This window comes from Apiospora hydei, assembly GCF_038363865.1.
Source record: "Apiospora hydei strain CBS 114990 chromosome Unknown utg000005l_segment0_segment0, whole genome shotgun sequence".
Lineage (NCBI taxonomy): Eukaryota > Fungi > Ascomycota > Sordariomycetes > Amphisphaeriales > Apiosporaceae > Apiospora > Apiospora hydei.
The window spans coordinates 4,688,418-4,703,706 of record NW_027117364.1 but is presented as its reverse complement, the minus strand read 5'-3'; the positions used below and the strand labels follow the sequence as shown (position 1 = coordinate 4,703,706).

The 15,289-nt window shown below is 54.2% G+C and overlaps 5 protein-coding genes across 5 annotated transcripts; 3 read left to right on the top strand and 2 right to left on the bottom strand.

The window, feature by feature from the left end:
• Window positions 1-582: 582 nt before the first annotated feature.
• Window positions 583-1,623, top strand: PG997_006957 (uncharacterized protein; the record flags this gene model as incomplete). Its single annotated transcript, XM_066811272.1, has 1 exon — window positions 583-1,623. The coding sequence occupies one exon, from the start codon at window positions 583-585 to the stop codon at window positions 1,621-1,623; it is 1,041 nt and encodes a 346-aa protein (XP_066670195.1).
• Window positions 1,624-1,702: 79 nt separating this feature from the next.
• PG997_006956 (uncharacterized protein) lies at window positions 1,703-2,131 on the top strand (the record flags this gene model as incomplete). Its single annotated transcript, XM_066811271.1, has 1 exon — window positions 1,703-2,131. One exon carries the CDS (start codon window positions 1,703-1,705, stop codon window positions 2,129-2,131), a length of 429 nt encoding a protein of 142 aa, XP_066670194.1.
• Window positions 2,132-3,455: 1,324 nt separating this feature from the next.
• Window positions 3,456-4,147, top strand: PG997_006955 (uncharacterized protein; the record flags this gene model as incomplete). Its single annotated transcript, XM_066811270.1, has 2 exons — window positions 3,456-3,905; window positions 3,983-4,147. The coding sequence occupies 2 exons, from the start codon at window positions 3,456-3,458 to the stop codon at window positions 4,145-4,147; spliced, it is 615 nt and encodes a 204-aa protein (XP_066670193.1).
• A 1,132-nt stretch (window positions 4,148-5,279) lies between these two features.
• On the bottom strand, window positions 5,280-6,548 carry PG997_006954 (uncharacterized protein; the record flags this gene model as incomplete). The annotated part of the gene is made up of 4 exons (XM_066811269.1): window positions 5,280-5,738; window positions 5,800-6,041; window positions 6,161-6,371; window positions 6,468-6,548. The coding sequence occupies 4 exons, from the start codon at window positions 6,546-6,548 to the stop codon at window positions 5,280-5,282; spliced, it is 993 nt and encodes a 330-aa protein (XP_066670192.1).
• A 7,396-nt stretch (window positions 6,549-13,944) lies between these two features.
• PG997_006953 (uncharacterized protein) lies at window positions 13,945-14,859 on the bottom strand (the record flags this gene model as incomplete). The annotated part of the gene is made up of 4 exons (XM_066811268.1): window positions 13,945-14,121; window positions 14,187-14,269; window positions 14,340-14,448; window positions 14,512-14,859. 4 exons carry the CDS (start codon window positions 14,857-14,859, stop codon window positions 13,945-13,947), a joined length of 717 nt encoding a protein of 238 aa, XP_066670191.1.
• Window positions 14,860-15,289: the final 430 nt, after the last annotated feature.

Below are 15,289 nucleotides of genomic sequence, written 5' to 3'. Positions count from 1 at the left end.
TGCGGAGAAGGAAAATCGAGATTGAGTTGCAAGGTTTTGGTTCGTGGGAGCCGGGGATCAGAGAACAGAACCTGGGAAAGAAAGAACCATTCGCGATGGTCAAAACACGTACCGGCATTGGCATTGATGAAACTGATGCCCAGCGAGCAATTGCCTCCGACGATGAGAAACCAACAGCGAACCATGGATTGTTCTGGGCGTTGTTTGAGACCTGAGACGCGAAAGAAGACTCGACAAGACTCGACAAGACTTGACAAGACTCGAATCTGGGCCCCGGCCCAGCTGCCGCAAAATGACGTCAGCTGGACAGCCGATCATGCCCATCAGGCGGTCAGCTCCCACACCACTTCCGACCTTCTTTCCTTTTCCCCTTCCCATCGGGCTGCAATGAGGCAATCCCACATACCAACTGCCGACTTGTGGAATCCAAATATGATCTGATCGGGCCCCCTACAACCAAAGCCGTCAATCCCTACCCTTGATATTAATTGTTTCTTTCTTCTACCCCTTGACTCGCACAGAAGAAGCAAAGGAAGAACAACAAGTCTCAACTCTTCACTAGCAGAGAAAGAAAGAAACGACATGGCGTCTTATTACGACCGCCCACCCCCGCGAGACCGCGGCTACGACTACGGCGGCCCCCCGCCCGTCACTGCCGCCGATCCGTATTACCCGGAGCCCGGCGCCAGCGCACGACGACCGCGCAGGGGCTCCATCCTCGTCGACCCCGCCGAGCGAGACCGCGGCGGCGCCCCCCGTCGCCGGCACCGCTCGCACTCTCAGGTCCGCCTGCAAGAGCCCGAGCTCGACGAAAGCAGCGACGATGACGATCCCCGCTATCACCACAGCAGCAAGCCCCGCGGTGGCGGAGGTGCACCACCACCAGCAGACCCCGGCCGCAAGGTCCGACACCGCGACGGCCGTGTCGAGTACGTCCCCGACGAGCCCGACAGGAAATTGAACAGCAACAGCAGTGCTCGACGCCCCAAGCCCAGAACCCGCGTCTCGGACCTAGAAGAGAAGGACGGTCCGCAATTTCGAGACTTCCGTGCCAGGCGGGACGGCTTCGAGGCAGAGGAAGGCAGGACGCATCGTAACCTCAAGTCGTCGCGCGGCGATCGAGCCATCTATGACGACGGTGATGACAACGACCCCTATGGGCTGGGTGGTGCAGGAGGACCAGGAGGAAGAGATAGCCACCTGCCGCCCCCACCTGTGGGTAGCGCAAGCCGCAGCAGAGGCGGCCCAGACCCATACGATGCTGCATTGGGTGCGGGGGCTGGGGCTGCAGGAGGAGCCGCTGCCGCTGCCGCCGCATCCGCGCGGTCGGGACGCAGGCACGAAGAACCACCCCGGAGACCGCGCGACAGGCCGCCACCCACATACCACGATGATATCGGCGACCGAGGATACACGTCGGACGCACCCAAGAGTCGCCGCAACAAAGATCGCTCCGCGCGCCAGAGCTTGCCCCCAGACTACAATAGGGACAGGGATCGAGGAGATCGCTACGGCGGTGGGGCACCCCACCTCCACGCGGCGAGCCTCACTCGTCGCGCCGTCGCTCCCGCCGCCGGCATTCTACAGGGCACCATCGCCAGAGCGCGGTGGTGGGCGCTATGACGAGCCGCCGCCGCCCCGATCCTCGTCTTCGCGCGGTCCACCAGGTCACCGGCGGGGAGCCAGTCTGCCTCCCAAGGCCATGTACGACGACGACCCACCCTACAGTGGTCGTGGCGAGCCTGCGCCTACGCGCAGCGGCTCTACACGCCATGCCCCCGTGGCGGCCCTGAAGACAAGCACCGGGCACGGTCCGCGGCGTATCCCCAGGACCCGTATTACGACTTCCACGATCGCCGTGGTGGAGGGTCACGCCACCCCCGTGACCCTCGCGATCCGCGCGCCCCGTACGAAGAGGTGGCGGACCCGCGGCGGCCCCGAGGGAAGAGTTACGGCGGCCCCCGCTGGCGGCAGCGGTCGGGGCGGCGAGGCCGCGAAGAAGGAGCGCACCATCCCGCCGTGGGCCAAGAAGGCTGGTGGGCTTCTGGTGTCGACGGCGGTGCCGATTATCAAGCAGGAAGGAGAGAAGTATCTGCGCAAGGAGATGGAGCGACGTTTGCACAACAAATAGAAGGAAATCGGTAGGTAGGGGCAGGAAAGAAGAGGAAGGAAACGACAGGGACTCTCCCGTACGAGTGGGCTCCTTCATGATGATGGCGATGATGGTGACGATGACGATGAAGATGAACAGATATGAGGTCATGGCATCTAAGGCTTGTTCACTGTTTTTTCTTTTGGTTTTGGTTTGGGGATTTGTGCAATTACGTTTGGGGATTTGGGAAAATGCACTTTATGTCTTGAAATGTTTTGATGTACAGTACCGATCTACAGCTCACCTTTGTTCAATTAGCTAGTCACTTGCTCTGTCACGAATACAGTATATATACTACAGCAGATCTCTCGCCTCTTGTATTTTCTCCTCGCCTGTTGAAGGTCAAGGAGATACAGGGATATCGCGCATATGCACATTGGTGCTGATACACGCCGACACCAAGAACGCCCGTACTGCAAGCTAGATTATATCGGCTGGGAATTATGCAATGCGATAGGGATGCCCCACGAGTTGCTGAGGGCTTTATTTGGACGCTGTTTAGGACGAGCCAATGTGTTAGATGCATATCACCGAGACGAGACGCTGTGGTCACTATGGTGTGAGCTAAACGAGAGCAATAACCTATCCTTCAAACATTTTGACAATCGCAAAGAGAGTATTGGTTTTCAAACTGAATTTATGAAGACGTACTTTAGGCTGGCTTCATGACCCCTCCATCATATCACAGGTCCCGGCCTGCTGCTGCAAGCTGTAGGCAAACCGCGTCTGTATGTATACATGCTCAACTGATAATTGTCATTAGTTGCCGGAAAACAGCGCATGGTATCTCTCCTTTACTTAGATGCTAGTATCACAGAAAGGCCCAGGACGCAAATACGAAACCGTTGGCACATTAGGTTGGGATACTTGTTTGCTACTTGCCATGCTGCTTGGTGTGGACATCAAATAGGGGGTAGCTCGTGCAATCTTTCACCTCCGCTCGCGTCCACCTCCTGGTTCGCGATGTGTGTTATCCGTTTGATTTGTCATAGATGCATCTATCTGTGTTGGTTTGTAAGAAAAGGAAAGTGTGTGTATATGACGCTAGAAGCTACAGTGGTCATTTCTACATGGTCTATCAAACACGCGACTTTATCAAGACTCACAGGCTGCAACGTGGTATAAGTAGCCATATGTCTTCCCATCACGAAAACGATCTTCTCGCTCTCCTTTCCGTACGAGACAACTTCAGGGGTCAAAGATCTCTCTGTCTACTCGTAACTACGCCATCCCAACAGCTTCCTACATCATTCCACAACCTGCAACCCCCCAAAGCAACCCACTGACCAAAACAACCGTCGAGATGTCTTCCGACAGCGCCTCCGCCAACAAGGAGACTACCACCCCCGCCGCCAATAAGGAGAACACCACGACCACGACCACCGAGGATGCCACCCCCATCCAGTCCGCCGAGGTACACACCACCATTACCACCACCACCACCACCAGCTCCAACCCCCATCCGCCTCTTCTTCCCTCACGCCCTCGCCGCATGACCAGCAGCGACTGCAACAACACCGTCGGCAATTCCGACGCGGCTGGCTCTGCAGTAGATGCCACATCGGGCGGCGCTACTCCGCCCGCGAAACGACACACTGCTGACGGCAAGACGTATTTGTCGCCATCCTCTTTCCAGGCCATCAAAGCCGAGACCGAAGATATGCTCGCCACCCAGACCCAGGCCCTCCGCGACCTGAAGGACAGGCTCGACCAGGACATGAGCAAGAAGCAGCAGCAGCAGCTGGCTGTTGCCGTTCCCTTTGCCGCTCCGCTCCCGCTCCCGCCGTTGGTGGCAGCAAGACGGCTCCGGACAGCGATACCGCCGCCCAGGTCCAGGAAGCCCGCGCCCTGAACGATGCCTACAGGAACAAGGACGAGGACAAGGACAAGAAGGAGCAGCAGCAGCAACTGGCCGTCGCCGTTCCAGACATTGGTGGCAAGGCGGCCCCGGGCCCGAACAGCGGCGACAAGGAGACGACGAAGTCCTTCGTCTAGTTACCTAGTCATGGGGTGATGCGCTCCAGTCCCACGTCGCCACAACAACTAACCTGTTGTCCTTCTTGGGCGCGTGTCAGGGGAACATCAGGGAAAATAAAGGATCGAGTGGGAAGGGGATGGAAAATGCCCAGGGCATGATGGATTTCCTTTTCAACTCGAGGGGAAGCTCACGAGACAAGATCGGCTCCTCCTTTTCGTCAACATCCAGTTGTGCGCGACCGAGACAGCCCCCAGCAAGGAGTAGGAATAGAGAGGAGCTTTCAGGATGAGGGATAAATCGGATATCTACATATCCCTCGCATCACGCATCGGCAACGGCATGATAATTGACTGTCTCAGTCACTAGCTAGCGAGAGATAGTGTTGTCATGCAAACCTGAAAACCCGACCCAGTTTCACTCGGCGACTATATGTATCGTGACACCAGCTACATACTGACAGGGCGTGATACTCCCTTCGCGTATCATCCAGTAGCTCACCATAGATGAGTAATTCCTCCGTTGATTTGTGAAAGCAAGCCCATATGACGTCCAAGTAGATCAACAACATCACAAGATGGCAATGGAAGACTTTTAGAGTCAAGCAACGAATTGGTTTACAGGGAAGAGGGAACCCTCGCAGTTTCAATCCGAGTGAGTTCCGACCCGGGTGATAAAACATTGCCAGTCAGGACTACAACATGAACAGAGTACACATTTCTATCAGATCGCGAATTGGTCTACCTGGTAGTAGAGCCTTACGTCACAATAAAAGAATGCAATGTTGACTGGACTTTGGTTTATTATTTTCTCTCCACTATATGAGCGATGACAGACCAGGGGAGAGCTGATAATCTCTCTCTCTCGCGGCGCGCATGCATGGGGTTATATCGTAAGCTGTGACATCGCCCACCAAATAAAACAGCCACCAACTAAAACCATCGAAAAACGAGCCTCTCAGATCTCCCCGACTGCTCACAGTCGGGGGCGGGGAGCAACACGAGTCGTGCTCGCCAGATTCCCCGTTCAAGTACGTTTAGCTACTACCATGTTATGTCCTTTGCCATTAGATATTTGGGAGTCGAGCCGCCGCCAGTAGTGGGAATTTTATGTGCCGCTAAGTTTCAAGGGAAGACAAATTTGCAACCTTCGCTAGATCATCGTTCTAGGTTGAGTGCGAGGCAGCATGTCTTCGTATCGGTTGCCGTGGACGCTGTAGTGGTCTTCGTGCGAGGCCGACTTGGGCGACGACTTCTCATTGACTGCGGCGGCGGCGGGGAACGGGAAGTTCAAGTCAGCGGGCGACTCCACATCTTCCGCGTAGTGTCTTCCGCCCGCGACCGGCTTGGAGATGTTGCAAGGCAGAGGGCTGCGAGTGGGACGGGTGGGACCTTTGGCGGCGTTGCGGGCATCTCGTCTGCGTCGCATCATGATGCAGCAAAGGGTGATAGCAGCCATGACGACGACAACACCAGCACCGGCACCAATGCCGGCCTTGGCGGCAACAGACAGGCCCTCCTCGGAGGATTCCTTCTCTTCCTTGTCTGCAGATTTACTGCTCGTGGAAGACGCAGTGGGAGCGGCAACACCGGCAGCATGGGATGAGGCAGCCTGAGACAATCAATTAGTTAGTGCACTGTAACGAAGCACAAATGGACTCGGGTAAACTTACCGAGCTGGCATCGACGGTACCACTCGGGCTGTCGGCGGATGCCGCAGATGCTCCGGTGGTTGCCTGGGAAGTCGCAGCCGAGGTTGCGCCGGCTTGAGTAGCTGTCGCTGGCTCGTTGGAAGCGGGAGGGTCTTTGACCTCGGGCGATCCGGCGGCAGTCGTCTTGGCCGGGTCAGCCGTGGTTGCAGCCGTGGTTGCAGCCGGAGCAGCAGCAGGAGGAGCGGTGGTCGCAGGTGGTGCGGCTGCGGCCGGATCAGCCGGGGGAGCAGTCGTAGCAGGGGAGCTGCGGCAGCTACAATTGGGTGGTCAGCAAAACCCGTCCGGAACAAGTTGGTATGGGTATCATAAGGATGTAACTTACCACCGGTGAATGGCTGACAGATTTCGTTGGTGTACGTGTCAGACATGGAGATCTGCTCGTTAAGAGCATCGCCAGTCAAACTGCATGCTTGGGTGATGCAGTCTCGAACGCCAAACTTGAGGTTATCGCCGGAATGGCAAGCGCAGTTCTTATCTTCGGGCTTGCATCCGAGGCGGGAGGGATCGGCAAAGATGTTGACCACACATCCTTTCTGTAGCGCAAGTGTTAGCCGCTGCGGTGACTGACCAATCAAAGGCGGGCAGGTTTGCTAAACAGGGAAACCGAGACAATCGAAAATAAAACGTACCGCACAGGCGTTCATGTCACCCTGGGCCAAGACATTGCCCCAGAAGAGGGCCGCCGCGAAGAGTGCTACACTGGGATACATGGTGCCAAATGACCAGAAGGTAAAAAGAGATCTGGTCGGAAGGGTAGAATCGAATATAAATCGGCGATTCCTGGGGCAGGAATTGTGCGCCGGTCAGACGGGTTAGGAGAGGTTTTGGTTGGTGTAGTAAATGGTGGCTCGGAGGCGCAGTCAGACGACTGTAATAAGAGAGGTGGAAAGGTTAATCCAGATGATGAAACCGCCCAGCGATGAAGAGAAAAGAAGAAGAGGTGAGAATTGTTTGAAAGGGGGTATCTCGAAAAAAGAGTCCGGTCAGGAAGCACCCGATTGACGAAAATAATTGAAGCTGAACGTGGACGAGACGGATGAAGCGTGAGTAGGACGAATTTCAGCAAAGTGCCACAACGCTTTGCATGGTCGTCCAATCAATCAGTCGGGGATGTTCGTGTTTCGCGTCCGGCGGAATTGGCAGTGACAAGCACTGACGGGCCAGAGAAAAGGTTGGTCTTGTCGGTGACGAGGACAAGATGATCGGTCTTGAGACTGGGTTACTCAAGAAAATTGTCGTGCTCTTTTTCTGTCGGTTCCAAGTCGCAGCAGTCCAGGCGATTGCGTCGAGTGATGCAGCAAGTTCGATCCCAAGGCGGATTGAAATAAGATGGTCAAGTTTAGTTTGCAGCGCTAGGCCGTCGAAGAAGTGAATGCACGAGGGCGATGGGTCGAAATATCAACTACCGGCTTTTCACAAAGAAGGCCTGGTCAGGTGGGATCTGTTCCCGAAGAAAGATGAGGTCGCCGACGGGCGTGGTGGTCAGAGTAAGGAAGGTAGGTAGGTCAGTTTGGGGTTGGTGGTTAAAGAGAGTGGAAGATTGGGTCAGTGAGTCGGAGGAGGCAGCTCGGGGAGGGTGGTGCGGATTAGGCAGGACCGGAACTCCAATACTCGATACGTGTGCAACACCGACGGAGAGATGCAAGATGCGATGCGGGACGCAAGGCAAGATGGTAGCAAGAGCAGCCGATTTATTATACGAAGCTGAAGAAGAGCCAGGAAGGGAGGGAAAGGAGCCCAACTTCTCTTTCGGACCAGGTCCCACGCTCGGAGTGGGCTTGCTGGGCTCTTTTCTATAAGCCAGGCGAGCGGCGGCCAGCAGCACGATCAAACTGCACACTGCGCTGCACTGCAAATGGCCATTGCGGAGGGGCCCGGGAGATCCCCTGGAGCTCCTGCAGGCCAACGCTAGCTAGCGGCGGTTGGCTGGTACTGGCTGGTCCCCCCCCCCCTCCCCATGCTCCCATGCCCCCCTTAGCTTCCCTAGCTGTCAGAAGTCAAAAGGGCCCAACTGGCCTGTCCAGTTGCCAGCCAGCCCGCGGCCCATTCAGTGCAGTGGGTGTGGGCTGTTAGTGGGGGGGGCTTGCTGGTAGTCTTGGTTCATGCGACGGGGATCCAAAATGCCAGGGGAGAGGGACAACATCCTCTGGCTCCTCCGATCACCTTGCAAGGCGCTTGCTCTAATTGACTAGAACTGAGGATAAACCTCGAGATTTCTTCAAATCTATGGTTGCGCAGATGAAAAGCGACCCACACGCAATTTGGTTGTTGCTAGCCCTACTGGGAAACACGATTGCCTGCTTGCTTTGCTTCGTACACGCAATTACGAGCACAATTATACCATCTTCTATGTTTGGTGTGCTAATCCTATGTTTGGATGCTGAGGTGAGCATAACCAGGGGAGCGAACAGACAGACGACACGACACACGCAACGTCGTCGGCTTCGCGTCGTCGACTAAAATCAGCAGCAACGGCTCTCGCGCGCGGCTCCGGCCCCCTGGCTACCTATTATGACGGAGATGGTGTCATATATCCTTTGCAAACCACGGGAACAGACATGATCTTCCGCGACGATGATATCAACTTCAAACTGCCACTGGGCAAAAGAGTTTGAGAAAGCTCGCAGGCCCCAAACCCGTTGCTACCATGCCCCGTGTGTTCGTTCCGTCCTCCCGAGCCGAACCAGTGATTCACCCACCACGCGAGCGAGAGCACGGATATTTACTCGCTGCTTGCGAACGGTTGCACCCCTTATGGGCAGTGTGGCGTGGGAAAAAGCGACTACCCAAACAATAATGCAATTTGTGCAAAGTATGGGCAAATGGCATGTTTCTAGCTACCCGCCTCGGCGTAATATGGGCGCGACGAGCACCTCTCATGGCATGGCAACCGGACGACCCCATTCCTTATTTCATTTCTGACCGCATCGTAATATAGTGCCCTCTTGTCTGGGCGCCTGCAAATGGCTGGTGGCTAAAACTTGCTATTTGCACTTGGCTGTCAATAATAAGTATGATTCGGTGCCGATACCCAAGGGAACCTGCAATCTCGATGCGCAAGTGAGTAGATGAGTTGTCTGCGCGTGGTGAACAAAGAAAGCAACGTTGACGAGACTGAGCCAAATGACGTACCAAATGCATGGAAGAGTAAGCCATCTTTCTCTTTTCAGCAGATGCAGGCGCAAATGCGCAGCGTGAGGGCGCGAGAGAAAGAAAGAGTGCTTGCATATGGGCGACAGGGGACCAACGACCCCTCAATCAAGATGGAACTCGCTTACACAGCCCAAAGTGGGTGATCGTCCCCAGGGGACCACTCAGCTCAGGACCACCTGCACCCTCGCACCTCAACATCCTCCGGCCAGCCAAGCAGCCAAGCCTCCACCAATCCCGTCCAGAACCATCCCCTTCCTAACGGGATCGTATTTCTTCTGATCGCATCAACCATTGCCCGAGAAATACCCTTTTGCGGTGGTGGCTATGGCCCGATGGCCAGACCGAACCAGAAGGGTTCCTGGCATCGAAGTGCCTCGTGTCTAGCAAACCACCAAGCAACGGCCAGATGTGGTGTGAACCACGGCCGGTAGGTAGGTTGGCAGGCAACCTCCACGTTGGGTGGCTTAGTAGCAGTACCTATTGTATGTGCGCAGAATCCTGAGCGGCACATAAAGATCACACGCGACGATTCCGTTGCCCAAAAGAGGCAGCTGTGCCAGCAGCAAACGGAGGTTGGGCCCAACGTCGTTGGATCAATCACGACCGACGACCGACTGGAGCATGCAGAGCCGGGTTGTGTTTCTTGTCTGGACAAGAGCGCCGTTCGTCATTCATGCCGTGGGCGCAAACGTTCATGCGTAAACCGTCTGAACATGGGCGCCCACCAATGTGACAGCTCTTCTGGAAGCTACAGCAGAGTCACGGGAGGCAACCACTCAGAAGTCATGAGTGGCATCACGGAGTCCGACGTCTGGAGTTGCTGGATCGCAATGCAGCGCTTGCAGTCCCCGTTTCCTTCTCTACCTAATGGGAATCTGTTCTGCCAGTCTGCGATCACACACCACACACACCGAGACCCTCCAAACTTTTAGCGATGTGACTTACCTTAGGTAATACGGGCCCAGCGCTAGGGGAGCAGGGAGTTCTGCTGGGAGGGACATGGTTCAATGTTGGTTCCACCGAGCCGTTACAGAAATGCCCCATATCAATTTCAACCATTCAATCAATCAGACTCCAGTCTTACTTTATTCTTAGATTGCTCCGTAGATGACCGTTGAATCCCTCGCGGTGCCGACAAGCCGACATCAAGCCGACATACATACATGCACAACAGACAGGATCAAATTCATTTCTTGAGGCGCATCCAGTTGGCGTTCCTGGCGTCGGTCGTGAGAGGAGGCACAGCAGACACGATCACGATACATACAATACGATACCTGCATTGATTGTGTCGCGAGAAACAGCGACGACAGATTGTCTAGCATCCCTCAAAATCCCACAAGGGAAGGCACTCGTTTCACAATCAACACCAGCAGGCAGGTGTTTGCTAACAAGGTTTGATTCCATTGCAACTCCATAGCACCTGGGCAGTCTGATAAACATCAAGCTGTCAACTTCCCGTGTTTGCGATTGAGATGCCAAACGAGAAAACCAAACAATTCTGTCAACACATCAATGCAGTTGAAAAGCCCCGGTCAATTTATTACATGTAAGCTGACGCCCTCCTCCTCACAGGCTCATATATTTACCCCAACACGGCGGTACAGGCTAAAATAACTGGCCATCTTGGCCATCGAGCCGTTTCTTCAGCTTGTCACTATCCAAGTTAGCTTCGATAAAGTGCACAAACTACTCGACGCCCCCTCGGTCCATGAGCACATGGCTTTTTATTACTCTATCTCCTGACATGGCCAAGTGAGAGTGCCTCAGTGGTGGCTTTCCATCCACCGCAGCGCCATGGACGGTTTAGCGTTTCAGATGCTGTCTGGGTGTGATTACTGTTCGAGTGCCACCCCACCTGCCAGCCCGCCACAAATGGCACGGTAAGATGACGTTCCACTTGCACCAAATCTAACCATGATCTTCCTTCGTTTTTTTCTCCTAGCGTCACTGACAGGAATAATATTACTTATTTTTAGGGCCTGGCGAAGACCCTGCATCGCTCTAGCTCCCAGCTCCCTCGGGATTTTAGTAAGAGAACCCGATCGTGCAGACTGCTAGGTAGGAGTAGCAGCGCGAAGCCTTCTGGATTCCCATGAACGATATTGTTGCTCGAATCTGCCGACCCCGACCCGGCCAGCAAACAAGTCGGTTTCCGGAAACTAGAACATTGATGTTTCTAGTTTATTCAACATAAGACACATCTGACCTGACAAGTTTGTTTACTCGGCAGCCGGGTTCACCATTGTAGCCGATAAGCCACGCTCTCCACCGTCGCATGATCACGTACGCTATTCTGACTGGCATATCCCCAGTAGTCCTGCATGTGAGAGTGGCAGACGAGCAAGCATCCAGAAGACTCCTTTTCTTATCGGGGGTTAGTAGATAAGAAACCGGAACCACCATCCCTTGCGACCCGGCCCTACAAGGTACAGCCACACTCCAGAGAGTCATCTCTCTCATTGCCTACTTACTCTTGAGGAGGGATGCCTGCCTAGCTTCTCCCGCTATTCAAGTAGCCATGTCCTGGCTTCAACAACCCCGCCGTCGGGATGATCAAACTGCACCGAGATGAACCCAATGCATTTCTTCATTGGATACTCTCCCCCGCCATCTGGCAAAATAAAGATACCATGGAATGGCATGCCCATCCAGCAAAGGACGCTACAGATGGGGATCCAGCAAAGGACGCCACAGATGGGGATCTTGCAAATTCTGGTCTCAAACCACGACAACAGACTTGGGGTATGGAGGTAGAGACAGCCACCCCCAGAAAGCTCTCATGAACATGGTGTCAGTGCAGGGAATGGGTAGACGCCCACACGTCGTTCGCGTAATCTAAGATGCTCCACAGGGACCGATGGCCACACCGACAAGGCTCCATGGAGGAGGGAAATTGCCCAACTATGAGTGAATGACTATCATGATGTTGATGGCATCGATCTTCTCAACAGTGCTGTTGAACGACTACGCTAGCCCAGCGAGTACTTTGATGATGGCTGTCGCCTTCAAGGGCTAGACAAAGGGGGTATCGAGAACGGTGCAGCCTGGAGTCGGGAGTTCAGAAGTTGATATCGGAGTAATACCCCAAGGTAACCACTTTTTTGAATTGCTCATCATCTTGATATGTTCGATGTACGCTCCACTACAGCTGGTCCTTGTGTCCCTTGCATCTCTTCGGTGGTGCCGGGCTCCAGAGCGAGGATGAGGGTCTGGCCGTGGTATTATTAAGCCTCCTTTATCAGGTTCGTCAAATCGATGCCCTTCCGCTGGCTGGCTTGAGGTTTTTGTAGTTCCCGATATTCATTTCACGTTTTGACGCGAGCACTCAAGGAGTCGGATAAATGGACTTGCCTGAGATACCCCCTGGGCCGGCTGCCTTTCGCAAGAACTTTCTCTTCTTCCTTTCCCCTTGGATCATGGACTTCTGGTACCCAGACCTCGGAGCCGGAGAAGTATATGTGCCGTCTTTGTTGAGTTTTGGTGGATTGCTCTCAGGCTGTTGTTGAACTCACTGTGCCTATAGCTGTTTCTATAACCATCACACAGGGACGACCCGTCCGCCGCCCTTGACTCATATATCACTGTCTTCAGTTTGGGTACGGTCATTGGATAATACACATACTCAACTGTGCTACTCTGTTCCCGTATTCGAGTTCTACGAGGTATCTGTGCTATTTGCAGCTATATAGCCAAGGTTTGTACACATGTAGCATTGCTGTGCATACCGAATGCTGTACGGAAAACGGCACATGCAACTCTCACATCACGTCATTGTACATTTTCGTTTTTGCTGGGCCGACTTTTGCATATTCATCGAACAGTTAATGGCCAGCAGTGTCTATAATCGAAGTCGATCGATAGACGCAATACAACCAGAGCAAAGAGAGATCCACAGCACTTTTGTGCAGTCCGAGATGTCATCGGTAGCAAGAAATCTCCAAAAGGGAGGGCGGAGAATACAAGTTGGCGTTAGTTGCCTACAGCCACCGTGACCAAGTAGGCTCTCGGGCTTCTTGTATGCTAAGAACTTTGCTACATAGCCCTCGGCCGAGCGATCTGGTAATAATTCCCAACAACTCCGAAACTTAGCGGAGTTTGCCACTGGCCCTCCACTCCTAACGCCCTCCCTCTCTACTTTGCAACGGTTTTGTGAATTTTACTGATAACTCCGACAACCATCTGTTATAAAACGCAGCAGGTTCACTACTATTTGGCAACAGTCTGTATGACCTCCCTAGTCTTCGTCTGATGTAATAAGATAAGGCCGGCTGACCTCGATATGAAAGTTTAACAACTTGAGCAGGATGTTTTGATCGTGATTGAGTTTCTTCTTGATCTAAGCTCCCCTTCCTTTAGATGAAGCGCTACTTGGTCCGTGGCGTATCTGATAGCCAGAGACAGAGACATGATTTGTTGCATTCCTTTCCCCCATTGCTTGCCAACAGCTACATGTAGTCTGGGACATAACGGATGGCTTGATGTTGTTCCAAGCCTCTCCCGTATGTGCAGTGTTTCTGCAAACCCTTGCCGAGAACGACGTGCAAGCTGAATGTCGCATACGATAAAGAGCTGACGACCTGTATTTGGGTGTGCCGTGGGAGGCACCAAACGGCAGCGATGATGTCATTACAGATTCAGAGCAACCGGGCGGTTTACTACAAGCTGTACCACCAATACCTTTACCAAAATATCACTCCGGCGCGAAAGTACTCCGTAGCCAGCCGTGAACTCAACAAATAGAAAGCGCGACGATCCACGGTGATAGCCTTGGATCAGGAGTATTGGGACCCCTTGGCTAGTCCCGGGCGACGACGAAGAGAAAACTGGTATACCGGAAGGACGTTTGGAAGCACTTGTTTTGACGACGTAATATAATTTTTGGATCCGAAATGTATTTATCCTACACCGACAGTATCATACAACGTCTACTGGCTCTATACTTTATATAGTCTACAACTTGCTCTTGATGAAGGCAGCCGCATCGGGAGTGAACTGATCGAAGTACGTCAGATGCTGATCCATGTCGTTGCCGCTCGAGCACACGGGATCTTGTCCGTTGCACCAAGAGTGGATCTTGTTGGAGTGGACGTTCAAGTCTTTCAGCTGGGCGCCGACACGGGGGAGAATCTGTGTTTTCACTGTTAGCCCGCCTCGTTACGTGGAGAGATGGTGGGGGCTGGGCGACTACTTACGCCAGACTTTCCGGCACCCTCGGCGAGGTTGTAGGTTTGATTTCCGGTATGGCGGACGTCTCCGAACAGCGTCACGGCCGCGACTGTAATGGGGGTTAGCGAGAGTACACGACGCGCACACCAGACCTGATGGTCGGGGGTGGGACGACTTACCCTTCTTTACGGCATCAGCAGCCAGCGGCGCCGTCTTGGCTTGCGTGCAGTTCTGGTTGGGGATGAGACCACCAGCACCGCTCAAGACATCACCCATGAGATGCGCGCCCTGTGATATTCGGTATTAGCCTTAGTCACTTTCAATAGTTAACATCAGGTTCGAAAGGCTTACCTGAGAGTAGCCGGTAAGGACCATCTTGGAATCCGGGCAAGCCTTGGCGTAGTCCTCGACGGCCTTGAGCGCGAACGCGACGCCCGAGCCGACCGACTTGCAGTAGGCGTCAAAGGTGGCCGGGTACTGGATGTCGGTGGAGCCGCAGGTCATGCCCGCGGGCATATCCTTGCACACGGCGTCGACGAGCTTGCCCTGGCGGCCCGGGATCTCCTCGAGGGAGCCGCGCGCGACGAAGACCTGGACGTTGGTGCAGTTGGCGGGGGCCTGTCGGGGCATCGCCGAGGGCGCGGCGGCGGCGGCCTGGGCCAGGGCCAGGGCGGAGACGAGGATCGAGGGGGTATGCATGGTTGGAGTGTAGGTATGCAAATGAGAAAAACTAGCTCGGCTAGTATGTAGGTTTATGAATGGGACGTGAAAGAGTGTTTTGGGTGAAAGAGAGTGAGAGAAGTGAACGTGAATAGATCCTGGAGCAAGAGATCTTCAGCGGCAAGATTAGACGGGAACAGGGAAGGAAATGCGTTTATGTATCTCTGGTCAGCTGCTCCACCAGTCCGGCTGAAATAATCAACAGCAAGATGCATGCCCAATGTGCCAACTGCGAACGTCAAGCTTTCCTGTCAAAAGGTGATGATGGGATGTGCCAACATAGCGATCGGCCACGCGATGGTGGGTGGCTCCCCCACAAATCGGCTGATTGGGTCGCCCAAACGGGCAACGACAGGCTGACGAGCGCCCTGTTCGGCGAGGCGGCCGTGTTTCATGTGCTTCGAAATAC